The following is an 18,024-nucleotide window of genomic DNA, read 5'->3' as shown; positions in this document are numbered from 1 at the left end:
TTCTCTCTCGAATAACTATAATTAGATGAGCGTGTAGATCGCGAGAATCCGATAGACAAGCGGCCGTGGAATCGAAGTAGCTACAAAATTTTTAGTGGCACTCACAGCGCTGACCGTAAAACTCTTGTACGTTTAACCGCCATCGGTAAATTCCCGGGCATTTCGGATTTCCGGATTAGCCGTGAGACGGGTCTGTGGCATATATCCGTTTATCCCTTCCGACCGCTACGTTTCCGACGCGCCCACTGCTGAAAACAATCCGTTTAAAAAAAAAAAAAGAAAAAAAAAGGAGCGCGTATATACTCCCCCGCACGCACGTACACGCCCGTGAGCGCGCACGTGAACGACACGCGAACGAAGGACGCGAATTTTTTAACGTCGGAAACGACGGACGTCCGCATGCGGCGTCGAATATTTCGCGGCTCGTTTCGAAGTGGGCGGAGAGATTGCGGTTAGGAAGAACAATAGCAAACACATCGCGCCTCGCGCACGTATGCGCCGTACCCCGGGATTATTGTAACTTCGCCATTTTCCAGCAGGACAAGGGTTTATTAATATCGCAGCGGGTACGCGCTGCGCTTCCATCCGGGACACTGCGCGAACGGATTAATGCCGCGCTTACTTCTCGTTTACGAGATTACCCAAACTACTCGTCCGCCTGGGATTTAATGCAGGTACGTACCCTTCTTCGCGCTGACGCTCTCCTCCCGACAAACTCATCCGAACCACCCCCGCGACGCGAACTTTGCGAATACCACGGTTGGACCGATTGGACCGACCGTGACGGCGCCGTGAAAACATTTATCGACAAATTAATCCGTAGTAAATATCGGGCCGTTACGGACGCTCGGGCAGTAGTCAACAAGCTCGCTGGCAGTCTGCCGTTGCGAATCTGGTCTGCAGCCTCGGTATCGACCTGCCGGATAACGGTGTTTTTCAATTTACGCTAATTGCGCGCCTCGTAAACTCTGTTTACCGGTGACTTTCGGTTTCGCGGCGTGCATCTTGTCGTCATGGATCTTCTACCGCGTTAATTTTCAAGTCTCATACAATTTCTCGACCAATTTGAGGAATTACGGTAACAAAATTCATTTTGCCGCGCTTTTTTTTATTCCTTTTATTTTTACAGAGGCAACTGCGTATACGCGTGAGAGTTTTGCGGCATAGGATATTTTTGTAAACAATATTTTCAGCACATATTTCATTACATGGATTTAAAAATTGAAATGATTTGGAATATAGAGATTTTCTCTCAATGTTTTAAATTTAAAATCATAATATGAGAATTTAATAATTATTATAACATTTTTCAAGTTTTCATTTTATAAAAAACAATTTTTTTTTCTTACCTGTGAAACTGATGACATTTCATATTGTTAGTTTAATATAAAATTAGTAATAATTTATTAGTATACGATTAGTAACAATTTATGCAAAAGGTTCTATAAAATATAAAGAATTTTATACAAGCTTCTCAACACTTTGGGCGTACGGCTTTAAAGGCATTTCTCTCTTTACTTTCCTCTTTACTCATTTTATCTCGAAAATGCCAGTCAGACGATGCTTGATTCAGCTTTTGCTTTATCAGAGATTCCAAGCGCTCTAACGAGTACATATAGTACATTTCGATATAATTATAATTTTACAATATAGTTATAATTTGTAGTTTTTTAATTAAAACTTTCGGGATTTATAATTTTATGTAAGATTTTTTATATTAGATAATATGTTTGCTTAAAAATGAAAATAAAGCATAGATTACCGATTTAATTTTTACTGAATTTTTCTGACTAGGGTCACTGCACCGGTTGTTGAACAATCACCAGTAAATGACTATGTTTAGGAAAGTATTAAAATAATAAGACTTTGAAATAATAAATTGCGAATTAATTATCTTTTTTATAATCTAATTTTCATAAACATTTTATTAAAATATCCTTTTTTTTATTTAAAAATGTAATTATAATATTAAAATTTTATTTATATGTTCATTGGCTAGTTCAATTTTTTTTATTTATTCATTGACTGGTGCAGTGACCCTATGCCAATCGAAGTGTTGAAATGAAATTATTTCTAGAAACATGTTTGTCATAATACTGTAAATATTGCTTTATAAAATGTTCTCTTAAATCGTTTTAACGGATGATTGACATTCATATTCGTCTTCATTGCTAAATACTTTTTCCGATACGCGTGAGAGAAAATTCAACGTTCGCGTCAGTTTTATATTTCGAGTATCTTGATCCGCAATTAATCTGTCTTTTATATCCACGTATATCACGTAGCATGCGAGTTGTAATGAAATCGTTTGTCGCGTATCGACAGACACGCCTGCAGTGTTGCGGAATTAACGATGCGAGCGACTGGACGAGATATCCCGGTTTGCCCAAGCCCCCTCCGTCCTGCTATTCCACGAGGTTCGTACAATACTCTAGAAACACCTCTGAGTGCTCGAGACGGCCGGCGGTAACGCAAGTTTCAGATTTAGTACCGTGAGTTGCCTCGAGGACTCGTCCGAGATGAGAATCCAACAAGCCCGCTAAGCGGCGTCCCGGTTTTCCCTTTAAAGAAACTCTCCCGGTGCCACTTAATCGATCCCCCACTCGGCTTTTCGGGTACGAGCTAGGGCGTCGTCGTTGCTCTTAGGTGGATCGCGTTGCTCGCCAAAACGCGAGAGCGGCTTGCGAGATGCGATCCGATTTATCTAGCCGGTCTGATGAGCAAGTTTCTTTAAAGCTCGGTAGACTGGGGAGATATTGTTCAGCGCCGCTGGGGGGATTTATGCGTCGAGGCGTCTTGGATCATCTGCAAGATTGACGAAACAAAAGGCAGACCGCATAGCGATAAGGGAAGAAGAAATAATTCTCGTTAAAGGGGGGATAAATCTGCTTCGTGTCTCACGATTGATTTTCTTTCCGCCGTACTTGAAACCAGAGTCGATGATGTATTAAACGAATGATCAAACTTTTAAACCGCACGACGGAGTTGGCGCTACTCAGAAACTGACGTCTGCCGATACCTTTTATCGCGCAGAATCTCTCGCTTCCGATATTCGACGTCGCGTCGAGTTCGATAAGCCTTAAAGCTATATCTAGGACGGGATGGGATTATGTCTATTTAAAAGCTATCACTGGAAATGTATGTATGCTTGTCCGTCGTAATTGAAAAGTGACACTACGAATGCGTTGAATTTCCGCAGCTGTCACGAGAATGCAGTATATTTCGCTGTAGAAAACTGGCAGGGGAAAGTTCGTGTCGCGTCCGTATCGCAGCATGTAACAGACGTCTGTTACCACTTTTCGCGTATTTTCGAGTTTCCAAAACGTTCAACGTTCCGTATCAACGGACGACATAAAGGGAGAAGAGATCGCTTTATCAGCACGACAGCCCGTATCGTAGCACGATTACGCGTACCTTACACCGGACGTATATCTGGAGTCATTTACCACGATCATTACTCCCATTCGGAAGGGAGAAACGGCCTATTGTGATAATGACATCGAAGGCCTTTCATGGAGACGGCAATGGTACGGCAATGCGCATACACGTGTCCCTTCGTCGAACGCGATGTTGTATGCTTAACAAACCACGTTTGGCCCTACGCTTGACAAACCGTGCGCGCGGCCATAAATTGGTTTAAATATTGATTCTCATTTTAATGCGAAGCGAATTGCGCTGTGCAAATTATATGTGATTACGTCACGTCGGATTTGTCGCCCGCAAGATACGCAGTGCGGTATTTGCCGCGTTAATAATCGACATAGGATCTTGATTATTCCGACCGCATATTCTTTTGGTCACTTTGCTAGGCGGTACTTCATCCTTCATTCAGTAAAGCGGAAACGAGTCGCGAATCGCTGGATAAATCAGTGAGCGAGCATTACGATACTTTACGAAGAGTGTCACCGGCTGCTGGTGTGGTGTTTTTGCGGCTCCAGCATGAAATTTACGAGTTCGTCGTAGACACTAAAAAAAAGGATACTTTTCGCCTGAATTACGAGCGGGGTATAATCGGATGCTTATCGTTCTCGAGCGACGCGTTGTGCAATCTGGCAACAAACATTGATTACAGTCACATTATATATTCTATCGACCGATTGTTTTTACGATGGTCACTGTGAGTCGCAACCGTCGTGCTAAACGTTGAGGTGAATAATAATTTAAAGTCGAAACTAAAGCCACACCACGTCCTGTGCCATACCTTTGCCACATATATTTTTCATGAAAATGGAAAATCTACCATTCTCTCATATAAACGTTCTGCGTTTCTTTATATACATACATTTTTCATTCAAAGCAATACATGTCTGTTTTGCATTTTTCGCCGTGGTCTATTTTATATAATATTTATAAAGAAATATTGGCGGGAAAGAGGAAACAAAATATCAAGAACGCATTTAATAGATACATTTTTGATAAACCAAATACGAATTTTGAAACTAAACGCTTCAGTAGATTGAATATTTTCATGCTTAATGAAAAAAAAATTTAATTTAAAAAAGATTTAAAATTTAATTTACAATTCCTATAGTAATTATATTGTGCGACATTAAGTTAATGGTTCCGTAAATTAAAATTAAAATTGAAAAATTTTTTTGTTTTTCATCAAAGCGATCACTGATAGCAACATTTTAGTCAGTAAAATCTATTAATTATTACGTAAATCGTTCACGTTTCTGCAACGTGAAATGCAATATTTCGGAAAGAAGAGATATTTTCTATTAAAGATTTTCTAATCAATTTTTTATTTGGTACATAAAATATAAGTTTGTTTAATATAAAACTTTCTTATTATCGCAAAATAATTAACAAACCGTATTTTTTCAGTACCAACTTTTAGTAAAACAACAACTTTTTGTTGTTTTCTTCTTTTTTAAGTCATTTTTACAGATACAGACAGATCTCGCAGAAGTATGCGCTTATCAATACGTGATTGTCAATTTAATTTAATTTAATTTTTATTTTAGTCCGTATTCATTTATTTCTGTTTAAAAAATATCTGTTTTAATTTGTTTTAACATGCACAAGAGATGCAAAATAGCATTTTTGTATTTCTAAAAGTTCTTGAGTATTTTGGGCGTGAGTTTTTCATCAATAATTCTTGAATAAATTGGAAGAAAACTAAATTTACTTAATTAACATAATTTACTTAATTAACATAATTTCAATTATAATATTAATAATATTTAATAAAATAATATATTAATATATTATCTTTTCAAACGTGGAAACACTATTTACACGCCCGTTTATTCGAGCACGTATTTTTGTTGTCGTCAAATTCGAGTCCGTTTTTCTTTGTCCTAGCTAAAAGTGATTTCTCGTTCGGACAGCTAGTCATCGATCATAGCAAAGTAAACGCAGCGTACCGGTGTCTAACGGACGTGAGATAGCAGCTATTAATGTATAGGTATTAGCCTTTGTCGCGAAGATTAAGTCGCATCCGAACAAAATTGCATTGTATCGGCCAGAAATGTCCATATGCTCAACGCCGACGCATCTCTTTCCTCTATTAATAATTCTCACGGATACTTATATGAGTTTCAACGAGGCCGTGAGCAAGGAAATTTATTTTTATCTGTCGTACACAAAGAGTGTGCACACGTATCCGCGCATATGCGCATATGCGATGTCCGGCGGACAAACGAGGGTGCAAACAGGCCGGCTGAGGAGATCGATGCTGCACTCTCGCCGGCAAAACGTCACGCAACGTCGCTTATGCATATGACCCACGTTGGCAGGGAGAAAGAATGGCGAGAAAGAGAGAAAGAGAAGAGAGAGAGAGAGAGAGAGAGAGAGGGTGGGGTGGTAAAAAACAAAAAGAAAAGAACGGTCGTCACCAAGTCCTTTTTTTTCATAGACGCGGTTACGTCCTGTTGCAACGTAACACAACGTAACGCAACTCCGCTACTTTTATATCAGCAATACAACTGTCATACGCTATGCGTCGCGATTCTTCTCACAAGAGCAATGAGTAAAGCGCATCAGGTCAGGTGGCATCTCGTCGATGCTGGAATTGATTCGAAAGTTAAGCTCCGCTTTCGTAGGCGAGGAGGATTGGAAAACGCGCCGCTGCGAGCGAATTTATCACAGGGTGTTCTCGCGTGACTCGCGCCCTTCTGAAAATATCTAGTCCGTGTATCTCACCCATTCGTTTCCTCTCGCGCTGTTCGTGTGTCCCTCGTAGCGTATACACGCGGTCCTTTGTATTTTTTTTTTATTGGCGCCCCGTGCACATCCGTCGCAAGGGAAATCTGGGCGATTCGCCTTTTTTTCCGTCGCCGATGCGTGACTGCAATGCTGATATGATATTTATGCGATACATTGTGCCACATTACATTACGATGTTACAATTCGCGCGTAAAATGATTTAACTGTGATATATGAATGACGATTTCAATGGATACATATGACTGTTATAATTGTTAGCCGTATTCGCGTGTTGCTTGACAAACATTTCAATAAATTTTCGTTTTGTTCGCATCGACGTATCAAAAGAGCGAGTTTATACAGCAATATAAATATTTAACTTAGGAGCGATGAACGTTTTATCTCTACAGCCACGCCGTACAATTTTGCATCACAATTTCGATCAGAGCGCAAAAACGGGATGATCGTATGGAAAATGAAAGCGTCAATAACTCGACCGTTCTTGTGACGCTTTTGATAATGAAAATTCTGTAAAAGTTCTGTAAAAGTAAATCTGTAAAAGTTTCGCGAATGCTTGTGCATCGAGGCTAAGCACTTTGCGTTTCCGTTATCGAACTACGTCGATGCGATCGCGATCACGTGCATTGCGTGCACTCCGCGCTGCTGTATTCGCGAAGGAGTCGCGAGAAAATCACGGATTTCCTACTCGGTGCATTTTATCTCTGCCGACGGGTGACCTGATGCGAGCGCGAGGATAGAGATGAGCACTGCAGCTGCCGTACTGCCATAACGTGCGGCGCGTTGATACTTCCTCCGAGATGAACTTTTCGCTACTCACTCTGCCGTGAAATACACGAGCTCACGGGGTCGCGGCCACAGTCCGACATCGCGATGTTATATTAAAACTTTCAGTCCGATAGATAATCCCATTAAGACTTTTAATTTTTGTTCAAAGAAATCACCGCGTCCTTTGTCTTGAAGTTTTTATTTAATCGCAATCATCTACCGCGGAATTCCCTCACTCGCGCGGAACTCAGCGACTTACTTGAATTCTTCGTATCTTAGTGCGGCGTTCTTTCGCACGAATAATACTTCTTTTAGCGGTGTTGATAAATTCTCGGAGGCTAATAACCTCATAATCAGAATTTTAGTTGCACTTTGCGTTTGCATAACGCGTTAACGCGTTACGATTTATAATTTTTGTACAGTGCTGGATAAAACGCGCGATCTCTTGCGTGTTGATGCTAATGCACGCGAAAAATTAGATCGTTCGTAATGCCGTTGCTGCCACGCTAAAACGCATTAAAATAACGCCAAAAAACTTTGCTTAAATATTCGTGTGTGATTGCAGCGGCATAAATGCGCGCGTTACAAAACCATCTCGACCATTTGCAAATTTATCTCATGTCCAGCGACAATTTCATCCGTACGATACAGTAAAATCAATCTGTAGGTGCGATGCGATACTTTGAAAATTTAATTATAATTGATGAATTAACTTATAAATATCTAACAAATTTATGATTAAGCGGATTCAATTTATTGCAGCGAACTTTCACAATGTTACAATACATAATTTAATATTACCGAGAAGCTGCAAAATGGGCTACAATAGAAGCAATAAATACGTTATGTGCGATTGAACACATATTGTACAAGTAAGAATAGCATATTACATTTGTCAATAATTGACTTGAAATACGCGACACACACAAAAAAAGAAGTGTTTAATTTGAAAATATTACAATATTTTATTTATGTATCTAAAACGCTGAAACGTATAAAACTGAAATCTTTGGCAGGTTTTAAGTAATTCAATGTTTTAAATCTACACAGTAAAAAATAAAATGTCTCAGAAAGTCCACTCTAAATTTTAAGTTCAAAATAACTCTTATTTGAAGTTATTTTAACTTAACTTTTGAGTTATTTTAACTTAAAATTTAGAGTGGTTTTTCTGGGACACGCAAAAATGTTAAAACTACATTTTATTTTTTACTGTGTAAATATCGTTTAGAACTAAAACGTTTTTAAGTAAAATTAAAAAAACGGAGACAGAAGTGAAACATTTGGATATCTTAAAATTAAACACTTTTTTTTTAAATGCAATTGCAACATAGTTATTGATACAATTATTACTCTCAGCAATTTTTCTATTTCCCAATTTTACTCAAAACTGTTATTTCTTTGGTATTCGAAAATATTATTTTTTATTGTCAGAGATAATCTTATAACGTTGTCGGATTTTCCTACTATTTCTCGTTTGAAGAGTATCAGTGTTTATGTCCTTGTAAGATGGCAATTTACCGTCGTGATTTTCTTGTAAAAACGAAAATAAATAATTTGAAATGAGATCATTGTTAAGATGCGTAAAATGATAAGTAATAAGTAAGAATAACAGTCTTCCTGAAAATGTTCTCTAAATTAAGATCGATTTCAAAGTTATTATAGAATTTGGCGAAATTAATTTCCGGGATTCTGCAACATCGTATACGGCGCTTCTTCTCTTTCGTGGCCACTCGTGAGAAACGAGGCAGCTTCGTAAATCCTGAAACGCGGCGAAAAGTCGCCACAGCGACATCGCAACGTCGCGTGTTGATACTCTTCCCGAAGTTTTCGCCTCGGCGAAATGGCCGGGGATGAAGCGACGCCCGGCGAGAGAAATTCACCGTCTCTGGTAGTACCGGTCCGGAAAGTACGAACCACGTCTCGTGAACGCGTGTACACGAACGGTTTCGTCCTCGTCGTTCCCTTTCCCTTTGGCTCTTTCACCCTCTCGTCTCTTCGCCGTCTTCTTGCACCTCACAGCCCCGTAATTCCCCTTTAAGCTGCTGTGGGAGGTCCGCTCGCGTGTCACACGTAGCGCGAGGATGAATATACAAAGGCGCCTTAAGGAGACGCCGCCCGTACTGATGTTCTCGATATTCACGTGCACGTTCACCTACAACGTTGTCGTCATCGTTGGTACACGTGGACCGTTGGCGCATACTTAGCCGCGTGTGTATGCGAAAGCTTAGAGCTGCGCGTATGTGTGTGCGGGGGTTTTCCTCGGCAGGCTTACAGAAGACTACCGACTACACCGACCGCTGACGTCGCGAACAATGGGGCGATTAACGCGACGGGAATGTGGAAAAGCGGCGACGTCTTGCACGCCGATAATGGAAACGCCTGGCGCGACGGCGGCGGTTTGAAAGACGTGAAACGGGACGTGCTGCGCCTGGACGGATGTTGAGCGTGGTTCAATGAGATTTTTGCCAGGTGCGACAGTGTCCTTTTTAAAGCTAATTCATTTTTCTCATAATTTTGCGCTAATGACATATGGTAGAAGGTACAAAAGGTCTTCTGCAATTTAAATTTTAGACGCTGAAATGAAAATAATGAGATCTTCTCTAATAAAGTCAATTTAACATTTTACTAAGTAACAAAATTTATAGCTCACGAATTAAAATCAGTGCAGCAAATCGTTAATTTTTAAAATCAAGATGAAGAAAATATTTTTATGCGTATAAAATCATTTAATCAACTCCTCTGCATTAGAAAAAGATTATGTGGAAGATTATTTTAATTATTAATGGGAAAGCAATTATTGTTGTTTTTAAGACGGAATAGAAATCTTAAATGGGTTAATTTGAGCTGGAGAGTTCTGTTTGGCGAAGGCGACCCGACCGCATTTTTCTGAGAGCGTAACAGTGGATTTTTCAAGCCGATGTAACTACGACGTTATTGCCTCGGAAGATATTTCAACGTTACGATTGCCCTTTAACCCCAACAGTATATTTCCCGATTTTTGATACGTATCGCCTCAATAGCTTTTATCGCAGGATATCTTGTGCGCGCAAGTGTGTGCATTTCGCCCTTCTTCTCCTTCTTCTGTACCTTCGCCTCTGTTAAACACCTTTCGTATCTTCCTGAAGGGAAGTTCTTCTTCTAATCTTAAGAGGGGATCTCTAGACGTATATAAAGGGACTTTCTTCGTCTTTTTCTAATTGGACGCACGCGTGCGACGCAGAGAAAATATTTAGTGAAAGTTCAAAAATGTTTATATTATGCTTCGCGCAATTGTGTAGATAATTTTAGCATACCATTTGTTGATTAAATATGATTGCTTTTACTTTATGTAGGGATAAAACTGCGTAAAAAAGCTACGGAATAAAGAAATGTCCAAGACGGAAGTCTTATGGAAAAATGCAAAAAAACTTGTTAATCATTTTAGATAGTAGATCTAAAATAGTAGTTATCTAAAATTGTATTTTAATATGCAAAATTAAAAATCGTCTGAAGCTTTATGGCAAGATGCGCCAATCCCGACGCGCCGAGAAAAAGAATCTAAATCGCTCCCGATGTACCTAAAACTTTTATAGCCCCATTATTTTAGTTATCATTAGTGCACGTTCTCAACTCATTAACGAATGTTAAATGTACCGTTAACAATGAAATAAGCTGCAAAGTACTCGTAAAATAGGCAGTCGGTTCTTTCAAAAGATTTCGCCTTAATGCGCCATAAACGGAGGCGAGGTTGCGCCGAGGTCCTGAGCAACGTGTTTTGCTCGCGGACCCATACTTCCAGCCACATTTTCTCGAGAATTCCTCGTCATTTCGAATTTCGTGAATAAATCTTCGCCCGCCCCCCTCCGAGAGTGTACAACGGCTATCGCGGCCGGAAACACTTGGGGGTGGTCGTGGGGCAGAGCGAGTAGCTTTTCCGCCAGAAAATTGAATTTTTCAGATAAGGCTCTTCATCCTCGCCTTACAACCGGGACATCAAACGCGCGCCGCCACATTTTCTCTCGTTCTCCCCCAGCCTGATAATTACAGCTAGAGGCTACGTAATTTAAATTTGCTTTTTTTTGCGAGGAAATAAACCATCGTGCGACAACGCGCTGCCGCCGATAAGTAAGTCGGATGGGGTACGTTGTAACATTATCCGCCATTGATAACCGGAGAACGCGCGACACACGAGAGGATCGACATTTATTAATCGACTATAATGTCGTCACCTTTTAAGCATTAAAGCCTCGCATCTTATTAGTGTGGCACCGTGAGGGAATTGACAACAGATGCCCCCGTCGATTCCCCTCGTCGATGCCCCCGTTGCTTCTACCTCTCTTGACAAAGAAACGGAACGAAGTATAATAACTAGGGACTTGTCGAATAATATCGGGAGTACACGGCCGTATTTAGAAAACAAAGATGAGACTTCGAGCCAGCCGCGATATAATAATCTCACGAATCAATATTAGTTTATCTCTTATGATATTATTTATTTGTACTGCCACTGTATTATATCCCATTACGTTTTCTTTCTCCTCGCCGAATACGTCTTTCATTCTTTAGCCCCGACGAAGACGGTGGGAAGAGCGTGTGGAAAACAGGCTGTCTCGATGCGATAGCGTTGGATTTGGCCTGGATCACCGCGTATGTGGTGGGACTGTGCTTCATGTCGATCCCGTCACATATTCTGGCTATTGTATCGGTTGGGATACTTTGGCGGATCTCGGCACGAACATCGGTCTCCAACGGCTGACATTCTTCCGCGATTCACGATAAATGCCTTGGCGATTTTATGCGTTGCATCAGTTCGGTTCGCGATTCGATTCAACCGGTGAGTGGCAATCCTTCTTAAGTAAAACTTTTTGCTAAATATACTGGATCATGTATACGTTATATGTATCGCTTTATTATTTTACGAAAATTAAGTGTCAAAAGCTTTCTGCTGCAACGATAGGTTTGCTTTTGGTATGCTAATAGTGTTAACGTTATTATCTAAGTGCAATTAATTTAGTTTAATTATATTATTAATTGATTTTATTTAATTCGCTTTTGTTGGTTTTGGTCAATAGCGATAATTAATTATACAGTTAATAAATAATATTACTAAATTTAATATAAAAATATAATTTGCGCATAATGCGATTTGACTAGAGAAATAAATGCGGAAATTTTCGGTTATGAGTTGCCCACGGAAATATTATTATTATTATACTACGTAAATTGATTCCACATCCGTGCTTCTAAGGGGCCTCGTTATTGTCTCTCGTTATAAAGTAGCGGCCAGTAATTTGTATTCCAAGCAAAAAAGTTTCCCTAACTGTGCATGGCTTTTGTAAGCAAAGAAGAAAATGGATGAGAGTGGCGATAGGAGAGAATAGAAGTTCTTATTGCTTCCGCTTTGCAAACCCGGTTGGCCATCAAAGGGGAGGGTGAACCCCTTAGGGAAAACGGGATGTTTCGTCGCGATAACAATGGTCAGACCACTTTGAACAGAACTATTCTCGATCGCGCCATACGTTATCGGATTGCCCTTTGTGATGATTCCGACCTACGCTTCTGTTATCACCTTTTAGCAAAGATTGTCGTTTGAGGCCTTGATGAAAATCAAACGTGTACCTAGAAAATTATGCTAGAAAAAATTGATTCTATACTTACAAATATGAAATTAATTTTGTATTTGCGTGGAAAAAATCAGTAATAGGGTCTCCTTCGTAAAAGAGCGTGTAAAACGAATTAATTCACGAATTAATTTACTTACACCGTCGCATCATACTTGCATTGTTATGTTAATTCTCCAAGAATTTACATACACAATATGCCGTATGATTTACTATAGTAAAAGTCATCGTATAATTGTGAGTAGATTAATATTGTAATTTACGGAATATGTTAATCTTCATTTTAACCATGTTTATTCTCACATTAAACAGGATCGCGACAGGACTTCTCTCCAAAATTCGGATTGCAAATTGACAAATTAAAATACTTATTATTTATTATTATTTATTACTACTTTTTATTCGACTAATCTGAAATAAATAATAAGTAGCGAATATTTCTCGTTAGTATGCACAAAGGTTGTGTAACGATGCATGTATTATCGATGGAAGTAAGCTATTCGGATTTCCACTCAGAGACATGATGATGATGGCTAGGGAGATAGAAAGGGATGCGCAATTCCTTTACATTTTCCGTTCGCTAACAGGAGTGGTGTGCTGTAGTTGTGCGGAGAGAAGGCTATGATAAACGAGTTGTCTCGCGGCGATAGCACTGGACCTGGCGTAGATCACGGCGCGCGCTGTTATCGAATTGTGTTTCATGGCGAAGCTGGCCCACATTCCGACGATCATACTAGTCAAAGTTCTTCTGTGTACGAATCGGATCGGCCGCGGATTATCGTCGGCTGATCCGTTTACATTGGTGCTCCATTATCGCCCGCTGGATTAACGCGAGCGTTTCGAGAATGTCGGACAATCGATGTATCGCATATGTAGATGGTAAAAGCGCGGAAAATTGTTTCACCGGATAGTGCAGGCAGATATAACAGATTTTTTTTTAATCCAAATATTTACCCAAACATTAATTCGAATATTTATTTAGACGTATAACCATTTATAAATTTGTTTCAATAAATTTAACTAGGACCGAAGTTAAAACATTGATATTGTAAAAAATATTGGAAAAAAAGATGGATATTAGTGATCTTTTTTTTTCAAATAAAAGCTTATTTTAAATTTCAGTAAATAACAATAACAAAATTTCGATATGGTGCTCGTGAGTTTCTCTCTAATTCTAATTTCCGATTTCTTTTTTCGTTGTAACGATGTTACGACAACGTTGCGACAATCACTATTTGCACGGGGACATTCGAACCAGCAAAAATTATGCAGTGTCAAAGGTAGATCTGAACAGCACGACGAGCAATATTTTTTATCCTCGGAGAAAAACTGTTTACGGTAGTGCAGCTGTCCGTCTCGCTTCGCGAATTTAAACAAATCGGTTTATTGCGCGATTTAGTATTTATATTTAGATGCATAGCACAAGTGACAACAAAATGCCGCGCGGTTGCGTAGTTCTTCTCCATTTAGCGGTGAAAATAATACCTCGGACAATTTTAAACATGCTTTCTACGCAGCAGCTTGTAATTTGCACGCGCAATTACGGCATGATCAAACGAGATGCTGCTGTAAAAAATATTTCTATTTACGTCACCCGCCTCTCCGTTGCGGTCCAGAGGCGGCGAATATTCGAAGCCAGATGCTTCGCAACGCAAGCTCGATTATATCGAAAGCCGATCGGTTTACACGGATGCTCCATTATCGCGACCGCTTTGTTCCGCACCGGCGGAATCCGTGAACGCGCGTCGTTCAGACCGTTCGTGCGGCTGGTCTTAAAAGATTAAGTGCGATCTTGCGTTCGTGCCTCGAAGAACGACGTCAAATTCTCTCCTTCGCGCCGGAGAGAGTCCTCGACGAAAATCATGTTGATGGAGAGCGAAACGCCCTCGCAGAAGTTTCGTTCGTCGAAACGACGAGAGAAAACCTCGAATTTAAGTCGAGCGGTTCCGCAAGCGACCGGCCGATCCAGGATTACCTTCGTTTGATCCGTTTACGTCGATGCTCCATTATCACGGATTTGATTCCATGCGATAACGGATTGACAAAGTGGCTCCGCGAAAGCCCGCGCGACGCTGTGTGAATCGTCATCGCGCCCGTGAGAAATCGAACACGCTGTTTTACCAATTCCATCTGGTTTTCCGCATCGAGGGAGTATATCCGCCCACCGTACGCTATATAACCGTCCGCGCTGCAAATCGTGATTATACGCACGACCCACTTATTTTTTCTCATGTTTTTCTTTCTGTCGCGTCGCGCTGACGCTCCTCGAACAGCCGCGGTAAGTGTTATCGAACAATAACTTCACGTTTCGCCAATCTCCATGCAACGGACAAACCCATGACAAAGTGTCCGCGAGGCGCGATCGTGATCTAAACGCGGCACTGTCGCGCGATTGCAATTTAAAGCTCGTTACTAACGCCCGTTAATCTGTTAAGTCCGCGACCATTTCTTTTCATCATCAAAATAGAATTATTTTTCCATACTCCGGCGATGTTCGCGCGGATATGACTGAAAAGAATTGCACTTCGCTCTTATCAGGGACAATTCAATAGCGCAGCCCTAATGGTACTTAGCAAATATGAAGATTATATCATTCAGCAAATATAAGAGAATAAATAATACCTAATTTTTTTTATAACACAGTAAATTTAACGATAAAGGTTTTAATAACCATATCACTTTCAATCGTCGATCTTTGTTTCATTCCTTTATTTATCTAAATAAAAATAATCAGATTTTTCTCTTATTTAAATAAAATAATAAATACCTTTATTTTGCAGTAGTTTTATTACAATATGATAAAGATATTATATTTGTCAATGAGAGAATGTGTGTGAGGCTATTTGGTTTAATGAGAATGTTTAAAATGGACAAAATATATGACTTTTACTACTAGCAATTCTGAAAGCGCAGCACGACACAAGTACCACATGCTGTCATTCAGTTTATTTATCGCGGGAAAGAGTACGAGCCATTGATCCATTAATAAGTCGGGACATATACCTCGTCACATTTCTCGCACTACATACATTCTCGGCACATAAAGCAAGCGCGTACCTCATAACGTCAAGCGCTATCTACCGCTTAACCCGTATATACTTTTCCATGTAGCGAAATAGGGAAGCAGAGTATTCGGTATAAAGCGGCACTCGCTCTGATGCAAATATATAGCCGGCGCGATTATATTTTCATTAGATGGATCATGAATAGAAATTACGTCGTTACAACTCAAAGGTAACCGCGGACATCAGAGATCTTGCAACGGGGGGCATGCTTCCGTACGCGATACTTTTTAATCGCGATGCTCCTCTCTTTTTTTCCTGAAGGGAAAAGATTCCGTGAGAAAAAGAATGGGGAAGCAGCGTGGAAGCGTTGGGGAGTTGCGACAGAAAGAGTGCATAAGGAGCGCGCAACTGCAATCTTCTGTACTGCAATCTTCTGTTTTCAAAAGAATAGAAAGAATTTTGTTTTACTAGAAAACTTTTTATAGATATGTGAAAGTAACAGGTATTTGTATCAAACAAGGGAGTGCAGGGAAGATATTAAAAATATCCGTTTTCGTCAGAAATTTTTATGAAAATTATTAAACGCTCCGGAACACACAATGTTGCGGACTACGCTGTACACATATTCATGTAACGTTTAATAAACGTTTCGCCATGCAGCAGTTATTGAAAACGTAATTCTACGGCGTACGGAAAATTGGAATATTCATACGTGAATTTGTATAATATATTCACAATGAAAATTCTGCTGTTATTCATAAATCGTTATTTATCGTTTGTGGCACATGAATCAAAAAAATCTAATTAAATATTAATATTTTTTTATAAAAAAAGATGTATCTAAGCCTATTTAAATCCATAGGTGCGCGTTCCGGTTACATCTAAAACTTCGGAATTGTTTCCATTTTAACTGAAAGAGTATAACATTTTAATGATAGCCTGCGAAGCGTTGCCAGTGGTTACTATAATGAGTATTTGCTGTACAATCTTCTCGCGGAAAAAGGTATTCGCAAATTCGAATCGAATGCTGAAAATTTTAATAATAATTTTGAAAAGTTATTAACTATTGCGTTGTGCAACGTAGTTCTTCATGATCAATCATAATCGATTATAATTAATAATGGTTTCTGTAATTCATGATTTATAAACAACTGTTTTCTTTAGAATTGTTTTCCAGTATTAATTTTCATTCGTTTCTCTGCATTTATCAAGATACTATAACGGAACTTTATAGCGCTATAATTCTGTCCCGTTTACATCCCAATCTCTTTTTCAAAAGTTGATAACTCGAATGCTGAGTCGGTAGTAGCATCGACGCGTCTCCTCAAAGCATCAAATTCGCGATTTGTTCGCCGAATGGATTCTACCAATTTCGAGTCGAGTCTCTGTGCCTGCGGGCTCGCAGAAATAATCGCTCGAGGGCTTGTATTCGACGGCTATACGAGCGCGCGAGTGCGAACGCGTAAAAATCTCTCAATCGCCGCGCTCCGCGCGACCGCTGATGAAGTTCCCCTTTTCGACGGACGTGTTGTCTTTTTTCCACTTTTTTTTACGCCTGTTTTTGCAATGCGCCCGCGCTCAGAGATATGCGGCGAAAGAGTTTCGAAAAATAGCTGCCTCTTGGCGCGGTCGTTATTTCGCAGTCGATGCGAAAAAATTGCCGCACGAGAACGCGGGCAGGCGTGCCGCGAGGTCTGCCGAGTGGGTGGCCGATAAATCGACGTCGTGGCAATAATTGCGAGCGAACTCGATTATTCTTGATTATCGGAAAGCGACAAATATTTCCCAAGCGGAATAAAGTGTATTGGCTCGTCGTATCATCTCTTGACGGCAATATCCGCGGTAATTCATCAGTCGTTAATAAATTTCGTTATTGTTACTTTACATATTGCCAATTGATTTCTCACACTTTTCAGTCAGGAGTGTTACGAAGCGATAATTTGCTTTCACGGACTAACGACGACGAGTTTCGCCGACGACAACGGTCGTCAGTGATTGCGAGCTTCGTCCTCGTTTGAAGTCCGAAAATTACAGGCTGAGTCGGGAACACGATGACGCTCGTTGGACGACTCGCATGAGTGTGCTTTACAATTACAGTGGCCGAAAGGCCCCGTGTCCTGGAACTGCGAGTGATTTGAAGTCTAACTTTGCCTCCATACGCGCGCGTATCCCCGAGATCCGACCCGCACGTACCGAGCATTTTCAAGAAAAATCGATAATCCTTTATAGGGCATAAAACGAGGTAGTCTTTTTTATTGCTTATCGACGCTCTGTTGTACGTGTCATGCAACGCCCGCTCGTCGTGAAGTTCCCGAGCGTTGCGGGAAAGTGCGATAAATCTTTCCTCTTTTAGTGCATAAAACTTTTTCGTTAAATCAAACCAGGTAATCGAGGCACTTGTGAGTTTGAGTTATTAACAGCGAATCGAAGTAAAACCTGTCGAAAGGGGGTGGGATGCAAGACAATCTCACTACTCCATTATG

At 40.2% G+C, this 18,024-nt stretch overlaps 1 protein-coding gene across 2 annotated transcripts in view; it reads left to right on the top strand.

Annotated features, from left to right (window-relative positions):
- LOC105202773 (nephrin) overlaps nucleotides 1–18,024 on the top strand; it is a 291,450-nt gene that overhangs the window by 21,514 nt on the left and 251,912 nt on the right. Inside the window, exon 1 of one of the 2 annotated variants that reach the window (XM_026135813.2) lies at nucleotides 11,554–11,749. The exons of the other annotated variant lie outside the window; for it this stretch is intronic. Within the exon in view, the coding sequence (XP_025991598.2) occupies nucleotides 11,695–11,749 (55 nt within the window). The 5' untranslated portion in view covers nucleotides 11,554–11,694. Of the gene's footprint in view, nucleotides 1–11,553; nucleotides 11,750–18,024 lie in introns of those variants that run through there. 2 annotated transcript variants of the gene reach the window in all.

Source organism: Solenopsis invicta, chromosome 3, assembly GCF_016802725.1.
Source record: "Solenopsis invicta isolate M01_SB chromosome 3, UNIL_Sinv_3.0, whole genome shotgun sequence".
NCBI classification, from domain to species: domain Eukaryota; kingdom Metazoa; phylum Arthropoda; class Insecta; order Hymenoptera; family Formicidae; genus Solenopsis; species Solenopsis invicta.
Note: the sequence above shows the minus strand (reverse complement) of the source record. Positions and strands in the feature narration are given on the sequence as shown.